Source organism: Pundamilia nyererei, unplaced genomic scaffold (assembly GCF_000239375.1).
Source record: "Pundamilia nyererei isolate P.nyererei 1_Seehausen unplaced genomic scaffold, PunNye1.0 scaffold00286, whole genome shotgun sequence".
Taxonomy (NCBI): Eukaryota; Metazoa; Chordata; class Actinopteri; order Cichliformes; family Cichlidae; genus Pundamilia; species Pundamilia nyererei.
This window is the reverse complement of record NW_005187687.1, coordinates 59,586-70,671: the sequence shown is the minus strand read 5'-3', so window position 1 is coordinate 70,671 and position 11,086 is coordinate 59,586. Positions and strand designations below refer to the sequence as shown.

Genomic DNA, 11,086 nt, shown 5'->3' with positions numbered 1-11,086 from the left:
CAGCTGGGATAGGCTCCAGCGCCCCCCGCGACCCTGAAAAGGAGAAGCGAATGGATGGATGGATTTATGGAAAACAACAACCTGCATTCCAGCAAACAGCCCCCCAATTCCCTAAAGGTCATATTTTGGACAACAATGATTTTGTAAAACCTTGCAGATAGATTTGATCAGAGACGACTATGGACAGTATAATGCTATGATTTGGTTAGAAACGCGTTTGGTTAAACTTTGGTTATGCGCTTCTTCCTACCCGGCTACCGTAGGTCATAGCGCGAACCCACGTGGTTAATCAAAACATCATGGCGGCTGGCTTCAAGTAAGAATATACGAGCTCTCCGTTCTATGTTAGTGAAAATATCACTTTTAGTTTGCTCTGTTTATTTTTTCCTGTACTTACCAGCGGAGTAAATGCATATTTGGTGTTATAATAAATTAAATTATTTATTACACAAAATAAAACGAAAATACCGGACATCATGCATGTGACATACAGCGCACTTTATTCATTCTTGTGTCACAGCTGTAGTTTATGACTGGCTCAGATATTTGTCATTGACGTGTATAGCAAGAGTACTCGGTCACTCTCTTCGCTGTGCTGTTTCTGACGGAGCTTCTGATGTGTCTGTGCTATGGCTTTCTTTACCGCGTTCCCTTTTAACTTGCAGGACTGCTGAGCCTCTGGAGTACCACCGGAGCTTTCTGGTCAGTGTTGAAAACAAGTTTATCCAACACTTGACAGACAAGTGTTGCTCTCTGGATAGATATGAACTGTTATTTGTTTCTCGTTTCTCTTCAGAAAGAAAACTGTCGGCCTGATGGACGAGAGCTGACCGAATTCAGAACCACAACACTGAACATAGGTGAGACTTCCCCACAGTGTGTGTGCGAGAGAGAAGTTTCTGTAACCTACATAGGATTTTTAATTGTATTTCCATGTTTAGGGTCAATTTCCACAGCAGATGGCTCAGCCCTGGTGAAGCTTGGAAACACCACAATCATATGTGGAATTAAAGCGGTAAACACATTTGCTTTTCCTTTTTGTTGTTGTTGTTTTATTTCGTGAGTGTGGACCAGGTTGATGAGTACTCACCTATATCTCCTCCTCCTGCAGGAGCTAACAAACCCTACAGTGGAGGCACCTGGTAAAGGCTACATTGGTAGGTGTAGTAAGAAGTCTTTGTTTTCTCCCATTCTTTCTTTGTTAATTATCTGATATCACATCATTCAAACATTGATGTCATCTCTGTCAGTGCCCAACGTGGACCTGCCACCCCTGTGTTCCTCTCGCTTTCGTCCGGGACCACCGGGAGAGCAGGCCCAGGCTGCCAGCCAGTTTATCGCTGATGTCATTGAAAGGTGCGCGACTTCAATATATGTTAGCTTTTTTTAGTTTTTATTTTAAATGAGTGACAGTTTTTAAGCCTGGTGATGGTTTAACTGAGTTTTTATGTGGCTTTTTGAAGCTCTGAAGTGATAAAAACAGAGGATCTGTGCATCGACAGAGGAAAGGTAAACCCAAGAGTTGCGGAGCTACACTGACACACAATTTGACCTTTAATTATCCAGCCATGGGTACTAAAACTGCGGACTCTTGTTGCAGCTCTGCTGGGTGCTGTACTGTGACCTCATGTGTCTCGACTATGATGGGAACATATTGGATGCTTGTGTTATCGCTCTGCTGGCTGCTCTAAAGAACAGTATGTAAATTTCTACTGTAATGTAAATTAAAAAAAAACAATTAAAATAAGTCCATGTGTCGTAACTGGTAATAATCAGTAGTTGAAACAAATCAGTAGTTTTTCTTTAAGCAGTACATGAACTTAACAGTATCCTGGCTCCTCACAGCACGACTCCCAGAAGTCACCATCAACAAGGAGACCTCTGCACCAGAGGTGAATTTAGAAAAGAGACGTGAGCTTCAGATTCACAAACATCTGGTCAGCGCTTCTTTTTGCATCTTTGATGAGTAAGTTTGTCTAGCCATTATAAAAAAAGAAAAAACCCCAAAAACAAATTTATAATTTCTATTTTTAAGTGACATGTGCTTCTTTTTCTAATCCTGGCCTAATCTTGTTGCAGTTCCATACTGATTGCGGACCCCACAGCTGAGGAGGAGACTCTGTCAACAGCAAACCTGACGGTGGTGACTGATGAGGATGACCGGCTTTGCTCTGTGCACAAACCAGGTGAGAAATAAGTTTGAAGGGATTTGCCTTTCTGAGACTGCATGGTATGTAGCATGAATCTAATTGGGTTGAAGATATTTTGGGCTTATCCCTTACTGGAGGAGCCAAAGCGTGTAGCTGATTTGCCAGATTTAATGCCAATGTCCTTCCTGGCACGATGATTTAGTATTAACACGAAAAAACCATCCTCAAAATACCCCTGTTGTATGAATCAATGCATGTGTAATAGTAACACCAACATAAACTGACGGCTTCAAAATGAACACTCAGGTTCAGTCAACGGAAATTAAAAAAAAAACAAAACAACAACAACTCAAAAATGCCAAAAAGACATTTTTAACTTAACTGAGAAATACTGTTCTATACATTGCTACTTGTTGCTCAGGTGGGACATCACTGTCAGGAGAGAGGCTGCAGGAGTGTATCAGCCGAGCAACAACACGACAGAGAGAGATCCAGAAACTCATTGACAAAGTTGCACACAGTGTGAAGAAGGCACAATAATGACACTCGGACGATGTTTTTTTTTATTTTTTTATCTAAAAGTTGTATTTTTCACTGTCAATATATATTCTTTTTTTTTTAATAACAATAAAACTGCTGACAAAGACCGCTTTAAAAAATTATTTCTCAGTGTCCGGAAATGTCTCACACACACACTCAGTTGATGTCTCGTAAGAATACGCTCATGGCTCCTGTACTAATTAAAAGGAAATGCCTTTTCAAAATGTGCTGTACAAAAGCAGGTACACCATCTTGCATGATGATCTTGAGTCCTCGTTTGAGCCCTGTGCTGGGACTGCTTAAAAGAAGAAAGACTTCCAACAGACTGAGAGGTAGAGAGCTGCCCCCAGGCACAATTCCAAGATCAGATTTGCATTTCACATGTAACGGTTACACAGGGAGGATTTGGTGTCGGTACGCTCTGTCGGGATCCGTGCTTAAAGGGCAGTTTCTACCTGGGTCAACCGAGCAGAGGCAGGAGGATCGGGCTTCTCGAGGGGAATCCTCTGAGACTGTGCATCTGCGATCCTCTCAGTTCACAGGGCCTCCATCAGAGACAGCTCTTCCACAACGGAGGGGGGTGGTGCGTTATTGTGGAAGCCCACTACCTACAACAATCCTCTTCTGTGTCATCTCAAAAAATAGCATTAATATATTTTTTTTTAACTTTAGGGCTCCCTTTTCTAACACCCCCCCCAATCCCCTACGGTGGACACAGTTTTGGTTCTCTCCCAAACATCTGACAACCATTACATACAAATTTGTCAGCTAGAAAAAGACAAACAGAAAAGAGTTTTTTGTGGGGTTTTTCGTTGTTGTTTTTTTGCCTACACTCTCGACAGCGAGGCAGGTAAAGAGCACAATGTGGATCATTCACGTCCTTTTGTGTGTGGATTTGGGTGGGGGGAAGGTTTTAGTGTGATTTAAGTCTTTCATGATTTGGGGAGGGGCTGAGGCGTGCTCCTCTTCCTCTTACTTCTTGGTTGGCTGGCGGTATGGTGCCGTGGCACTCCCCCCTGAGGAGCTGCTGCTCCCATAGCCATTTGCTGCTGCTGCTGCATTTGGTGCTGCAAGAATTGCAACTGTTCAGTGCAAAAAGAAACATGGAAGAAGGACAAAAAAAATAGACTTCAGTATGTTACGACAAATAAGATAATGCAGAAAGAAATAATGATATTGACTTTAAGATTTATGTAAGCATCTCAAGCTCGTTTAACACATGTAAACTGGAATCCCTTGCTAAAACGTCGTCTAGCAGAGTGCCTTGTGTCGTACAACTGGCATGGGTTAGTGAAGCTGATCTAAAGCCTGATACATAGAACATACAAGAAGAGTGTGCGGAGAAACACAGGAGAGTGGTTAATGGGTTGCAGAGGGGAAGGAAGAGAAAGGAAGAGATAAGATTTGGGGCAGGTCATGTTTTGGGGAGTGAGGCGGGATACAGTCAAGCAGCACCAGTGGCGTCTGGAAGACAAAAATTATTGGCTTGTGATCCTGGCATAAAAACAAACAAACAAACATGCAGCTCAGCAAACCGTGCGTTGTGCTCAGAGTAAGCCAGCAACCTCAACTGGGCAAAAGAAAAAAAATCTTAACTCAGATTCATGCTTACAGTGGAACAACTTAATGTCTCTGTCGCAATGCCGTCGGCTACCTTTCAGCGGTCTGTTCCCAGTGACACAGTTTCAGAACCTGCTGCTAAATGGCTGTGCAAGAACATGCCTCCCACTCTGACAATTTGTTAGTTGTTGCCATTGGAAGTGCTGCGAGCTCTGGTGTGTGGGTTGCTGGAAGTACTGGGGCTACTGTGGTCTTTATCAAACAGCATAGTAACAAACATACAACACAATATGGAGTGAATGGTGTTTATCTATAAAATGTATTTGAAAGAAGATTTTTATAAAAACTTATAATTATTTATTTATTTTAGGAAAATAATACGGTTTATACTAAAACTATCTCAGTATTATATAAAGGTTATGGATGGAAGCTATTTTTAAAATCCATTAACGTGATAAAAATACTAAATCTATATGTCATAAAGCTAGTTTACCTAATTCCCTCACACTTTATGGTGCAGCACAACAGAAGCCTGCAAGATAAATAAAAACAAGGAGAGCTGGTGGAAGCAGGTGTGTCTAATCTCAATAGCTCTTATAAACTCTATATGTGTATATGGATGTTAATGTTGCCGTATTACTTGGATCTGTGGCTGGTGCTGCTGCTGAAGCCTTGGAGAAGGCAGCGGGGGCCCAGACCCGTCCAGCCCACAGCCCAACTGGGACAGCACTAAGGTGGAGGGGAAGGGGAGGAGGGAGACAGGGAGCCCCAGAGGGAAGGACATGATGGCGAGAGGGAAAGAAGCAACAGAAGAAGGAATGGGGGGGGGAAAGTGTAAAGACAGGAAATGAACAAGTGAAAAAAGTAGAATATTTGCGAGGATTAGCGGGAGAGCAGGGGTGAGTTGTGGTTTCAGGAGTGTGTAAACACACACAGAGATGGAAGCAAGAGAAGCAAAAACAAATGTTGCAGGGAGGCCAAAGATAAATGACCGTGTGCGTTGAGTTTTAAAAAGCGCATTATGGAGAAATAGCGTGAATTGGGAGATTCAGGGAATTTAGCGAATAGGGCAAATTGAGAAGAGGGACAGGAGGACAGTGTAGGAGGAAAGACAGAAGGGTGGGGGCAAAAAAAAAAAACCAATTAAAAAAGAAAAGAGAAAATGTGGCAGAGAAGAAGGGGAAGTTGAGTCTCTCCTGTCAGATGTTACATGTTCCACTGAGAGGAACAATGGCTAACTTCAACAAAATGGTCATGTTTAGTTACAGACTGAGAGTCCTAACGAACAGTAATTACAGTCATGAATACATTAGTACATCTTATCTTATTAGTACTAGTTAGTGTCACGGTGTCATTTTGTTTAGGAACAGGTTAATGAAGAGAAATGTTTTGCGTGTGTGTGTGCTTGTGCGGCTCATACCTGCTGCCTGTGGAGACATGAAGCCTCCCACTCCCAGATTTATGACAGCTGTTTGCTGGTTCCCTAAACTTTGATCTGACCCCTGGTCACTCTATGAAGAAAGTCAAAGACAACACAAGGCTGTCACACACAACTGCCACCAAAGCAGAACATGTGACAGTAAATCACACACATATATATTTAAAAAAACTTAAAAGGGGCAAGCAGTAGTGATTTTGGTTCCATATCCTTAGGAAGTGAAATGTTTTGGCAGTGGTTACAGATTCTGTACATCACGGCCGCTAGACGCCATTCCCTGTTATTCCAATCAGATTTGTTCAAATTAATCTTTTTTAAGATGCAGAGTGTCTCAATAACTATTAAGAGGTGTAAATATTTCGCAACGACTCAAATCCAAGTAGGATTTATCAGGTTCAGTAGTTTCAAATTGTTGTTCTAAAGCCATTATTCATTCGCCTCTTTAGGACTACATTTCTTTTGTATTTGTGACTTTTTCCTAGTCAGTCTGGCATGCAGCCCAGTTACTCCATCACATTAGTTTAATTATAGCCCTTTTCCCATTGTACCTACTCAGCTCAACTCAACTTGGCCTTTTAGAGTTTTCCATTAGTTGGCAGTACCTGGTGTACTTTTGTAGTACCTACTCGCCAATCTGAAAATGTGGCATCAACAGACCACATACAACCGACTGGCCAATCAAGTCCACTGGCGAGTCCTTCCCAAAAATCAAACCCAACATTTTTACAACACAGCAACGAGGGAAATGCCAGAAACCCAGCGTAGTACACCATCATCTTGATATCCTCCATTGCTGTGTTGTGTCGCATTAAAATGACGCCATGGGACTTTTGGCTGTGTTGCTATAACGACGGAAAACACATTGAGATGGTACTCAACTTTAATGGAAAATGAATGAAATTGAGTAGAGCTGTGTTTAATCTAAAATGGTGGATTTGATTTTTGTGAAGGAGTCGCACTCATGACTCATTGAGTGATGCCACTGATTGGCCAATCGGTCGCATGAGATCTGTTGATGCCACATTTTCGGATCGACTCAGATCGCTTGGATCCCTGGGCTGAATAAGTACTAAAAAGTACATGGCAGGTACTGCCACCTAATGGAAAACCCTAAAAAACCAAGTCGAGTCAACCTGAGTAGGTTCAAATGGAAAAGAGGCAGTACAGCGCTCCCTTTAAAACCATGCTAGTTTTCTCAGTTCACAGGTATGAATAGTTTTTGTATTCTATATTTTTATTAGGTGTGCCTAAGCTAACTAACTAAATGATGCCAAGCTACACTTCTGTGAAGATGGACACTAAACATGACCAAAATCAAACCTCTCATATTTATTAGAAGATAATTTCTAACATCCCTCTGTTGCTGTAATTTAATTAAGATGTGTTCTTCTATACTATGAAAATATGGTGTTTGAGTCTCACCGTCTCCCCCCCTTGCTGCTGAGGACTGGAGGTGGCTGACTGACTCTGCTGTGGGGAGAACTGAGACAGCTGCTGCTGCTGCAGAGAATTAAAGATGAGAGGACCAGTGGGGATCTGAAGATGTAAAATACACACACCAACGAACAAAAAGTGGTGGAATAAAACACAGGGAGATGAGGATGAAGGACAGAGGGAAGGCAGAGGGAAAGGAATGATGCACACATAACCAAAAAGGGAGGAAAAAGGAAATGGAGCGTTAACAAAGAGATCGGCACTGATCATTACTACTATCAGACTAACAGAGCTACAAAGGACTATAAAGGGAATGGCACAAGCAGTGATCCTCAAACAGGCTGTGTCTGCATTCAGATTACATCCTTTACTTCTTCTGCTGCTATTCCTCTAGCAAAAAAACCTTTGCTAAGAGACTCTTAGCAGTTCAAGATAGGGCTGCTCGATTATGGCAAAAATGATAATCACGATTATTTTCACTGAAATTGAGATCACGATTATTTGACGATATTTATTTAACCCTTTAAGACCTACTATAGAACCACGTCCACCAGAGCTTATATTATTTTTATTTTTATTTTTTACATGCTGTAGTGCCATTTGTGGGAGCATTTCAAGTTGCTATACATCAATACAACTGTTATAGCCCATATTTTAATAATATGTATGCATTAAGTCCATAGTAATTACATAAATTGCAAAAAAGTGCAATAAACTACAAAAAAAATTGAAAATCGCTTTTGTTTTGTTTACATATATTTCTACTTGGAGAAGTTTAAGAGGCTTATCCCTCAAAACTTTAAATACAATAAAGTTGCAAAAAATAGTTTCCCACCACAGGAAATTTATTTTGAGTGTCTTCATAGTTTTATTTTGGAGATACAGCAATTTTTATATACTGCAGGAAAAACAAAAAACAATCCTATGATGCAAATTTGCAAAGAAAACAGCAGGTGCATCATTTCACTGTGGGAAGTGTTACGAACAGCTGATAGGAACGGCAAAGCGTGTTTCTGGAATATTATGCTTTTGTTCCTGCAAGCGCTTTTTATGCAATTTTTGCAAAGCTATATGTGGAACGACACCGTGACCGAGGACAAGCTGATGGCATAAGATGTAAGTACAACTCCTCCGGTTTCATATGCAAAACAAATTATTGCGCTAGCTTACGTGGTTGCAGTGCTACAGGGATTTAAAAATAGTTACGCAAAACGGAGCGTACTGCTCTGACCGGCTTTAAAGGGTTAACGATGACTTTAAAAAAATAATATAAAATAGTGTGCAACCCCACTGAAGTTTTTTTTTTTAAACTCTTTTCAACCAACGGCAGTCACTCTCCAAATAACTTCTGCTTAGCTTTCCGAGCTTCCCTCGGGTCCTCTTAATCAGCGGTCTCCAACCTTTTTTGCGCCACGGACCGGTTTATGCCCGACAATATTTTCACGGACCGGCCTTTAAGGTGTCGCGGATAAATGAGGGAGGGGCTAATAATCGGCTCAGTCGTTTTTAATGATCGTTGAAAGCCCAGATCGTAATCGTGATTAAAATTCGATTAATTGAGCAGCCCTAGTTCAAGAGGTAAAGGGGGTAAAAATGTTATAAAGCTAAGTTGTTGTTCAGGCCAGGACATTGCATAACAAAAGATGCATGCCCCTTATTGCACTAAAGCACTTTCAAGGGTTTACACTACATTGCATATGCAATGAGGTGTGGGGAAATTTAAGCTGCTGATTTCACTATTTCAGGTGTGCCAACACAGGTGAAGATCAGGACTAAGTCACTATGCCAAACAAATACCCAGTGCATGCTACTGAAAGTGTGTTAAGACTAAACTGTAGAGTCATACCTGGAGTAGGTTCAGAGGTCTCAACCCAGCATTGCTATTCAGGCCAAAAGGACTCCCTGGAAAACAAATCGGAGTTACCACGAAACAGCGAGACAATCAGGGCTTTATCTTATCTCTTCTAATGTCATTAGACCCAGTCTTTTTTTTTTTTTTTACTGGACAGGTACACTCTCTAGAACTGGATTTAATTAAAAAATAACTCTGTAAATGTAATGCAAAGGTAATAAAAAGGGGGACATAACTATGGAATCTTACCCGCCTGTGCTGCAGACTGCATGGTAGGCATCAACCCTCCAGTTGGCAGGATTCCACTCAGGTTTAAGCCTGTGCCCAGCATGGGATTGGAGCCACTCATCAAAGCCTGAGGACTGCTACACAGACAGTACAAGATCATTATTAAAAGCGACAGTGATCAGCAGGTGCTATTTGGCATTCGAGACAGTTTAAAATTATTACCAGACTGAGCTGACCACGTTGATGAAATTGAGCCCTGCTGGATTGGCCATGACCTGTGACGATGTGGTTCCTGTGGTGATGGATGTACCCATGGTGGGCAGGGGAATGGTCATGACGGGCAGCGTCTGGCTTAAAGCTAGCGGCTGTTGGGTAAAAGGCGTGAGGAGGGCATTCTGTGACTGGTTCTGAACCAAGGGAGGGTCTGAAGGGGTAGGGGTCACTGAGAGAGGAGCGGAGAGGGCATCAGGGGGGTGAGGGGTCGAGCATGGCGTATTGGTAGGCGTTGGGGTAGATGGCTTGGGGGTTCCCGATCCTGAAAGGGGGAAAGAGGGCCAAAATAGTACAACACTTTAACGAGACACAGTACTTTTCAGTCAATTAAAATCCATTATTAAAACTAAATTTAAATTATGAGGCACTAGTTATACCAAAACTTGATCCCCCTTTTAATGTCAATTTGCGTGACATCTTAGTTAATCCTTTGATAATACTACAGAGAATAGGGCTTGCAGTTGTCCAGTATTATGTGTATTTGCTAAGCTCCCAATATGTTACTGTTTTTCCATTTTTGTCAACATAATTTATGAGAATATGTTCAAAAACTCCAAATTGGGAAAATTCAGAAGCTTAAAGCAGATTTAAAACATTCCAGAATAACTAATCGGACTCCAGCACTCACTCTGATTGGATCCCATTGGGGAGAGGGAGGCAGGTGACAGCAGGCCCACCTGGCCCAGCTCCATTGAGTGCTTTCTGTTCAGAGACTGGCTTTTGGCTGGAGGGGGTGTAGGACACTTAAGTAGACCACTGGTGGTTTGTGAACTATATGGATTACCTGAAAAATAAAGACGTAACATATTTATAATAGAGATGGCACGATACCACTTTTTTATGTCCGATACTGATACTGATATCATAAATTTGGATATCTGCCGATACCGATATAAATCAGATCTAGCGTATTTTATAATCAATAAAACGTTTTTTTAATATCTTGCTGCTTTTTGTGTGAGTTCGTACTCAAGTTTAAAAAACAAAACAAAACAAAATCTATTCTGTTATACCTGTATGCAAAAAATACACTGCACCCAAAATATTTCATAGTTCAGCAATACTGATCAATCTAATAAACTTAAACCCTACACCATCCTCCCTATGCTGGTATTTTAAAGAGTAATTCGTGGAAATACTAAGCAACCTAACTAATAGGGTTGCCAACTCCCAGCAAAAAATATAAAAAAAATAGGGAACCACCTCCACCTCATAATGCTTAATTGACATAATCGACTTTCATTTAATGCACGTGAAAAAAAAAGAAAAAAGAAAAAGAAATGCACAGAAATCAATAATTTTTCTACAATAATTAAATAGATTCAACATCTTTCTTCAACAGAATTGCAGAGTGCACAGATGGTACCTTCCCAAAGGAAAAATTACTGTAGCTTACTAGGTTATAAATTGGACATAATAGTTCCTATATACAATAATGGATTTCTGTACATTTCACATCAGATGAAAACATTGGTTGTAAGATTCAGATAATTATTTATTAAAAGTTAGACATAACAATTAGAAAGAAAACTATGTCTTTGTGCCCCCCCTTCCCTGTTAATGTCCTACCAGCCGTCAGCTACGTAGAAAAGGATCCTGGTGTACAAAGTA

General features: G+C 41.1%; 2 protein-coding genes across 4 annotated transcripts in view; one reads left to right on the top strand and one right to left on the bottom strand.

Annotated features, from left to right (window-relative positions):
- The first annotated feature begins 252 nt into the window (after positions 1–252).
- On the top strand, positions 253–2,749 carry exosc8 (exosome component 8). The gene is made up of 11 exons (XM_005750741.2): positions 253–316; positions 666–702; positions 797–860; positions 942–1,015; positions 1,112–1,157; positions 1,251–1,356; positions 1,464–1,509; positions 1,601–1,697; positions 1,846–1,966; positions 2,080–2,186; positions 2,572–2,749. Exons 1-11 carry the CDS (start codon positions 300–302, stop codon positions 2,688–2,690), a joined length of 834 nt encoding a protein of 277 aa, XP_005750798.1. The 5' UTR covers positions 253–299; the 3' UTR covers positions 2,691–2,749.
- A 53-nt stretch (positions 2,750–2,802) lies between these two features.
- The window catches only part of supt20 (SPT20 homolog, SAGA complex component), a 17,608-nt gene continuing 9,324 nt past the window's right edge, over positions 2,803–11,086 (bottom strand). The window contains exons 16-23 of one of the 3 annotated variants that reach the window (XM_013915320.1): positions 10,104–10,259; positions 9,425–9,737; positions 9,224–9,339; positions 8,969–9,024; positions 7,111–7,224; positions 5,671–5,761; positions 4,891–4,979; positions 2,803–3,772 (exon numbers count right to left, since the gene is read on the bottom strand). In XM_013915320.1, coding sequence (XP_013770774.1) covers positions 3,623–3,772; positions 4,891–4,979; positions 5,671–5,761; positions 7,111–7,224; positions 8,969–9,024; positions 9,224–9,339; positions 9,425–9,737; positions 10,104–10,259 — 1,085 coding nt within the window. In that variant the 3' untranslated portion in view covers positions 2,803–3,622. The remainder of the gene's footprint in view (positions 3,773–4,890; positions 4,980–5,670; positions 5,762–7,110; positions 7,225–8,968; positions 9,025–9,223; positions 9,340–9,424; positions 9,738–10,103; positions 10,260–11,086) is intronic. The other 2 variants (XM_013915321.1, XM_013915322.1) reach the window with 2 other exon arrangements.

Coding starts and splice junctions, on each gene's coding strand:
- exosc8 (XM_005750741.2), top strand. Junction 1,967..2,079: donor TCTTTTTGCATCTTTGATGA/GTAAGTTTGTCT, acceptor ATCTTGTTGCAG/TTCCATACTGATTGCGGACC. Junction 2,187..2,571: donor TTGCTCTGTGCACAAACCAG/GTGAGAAATAAG, acceptor CTTGTTGCTCAG/GTGGGACATCACTGTCAGGA.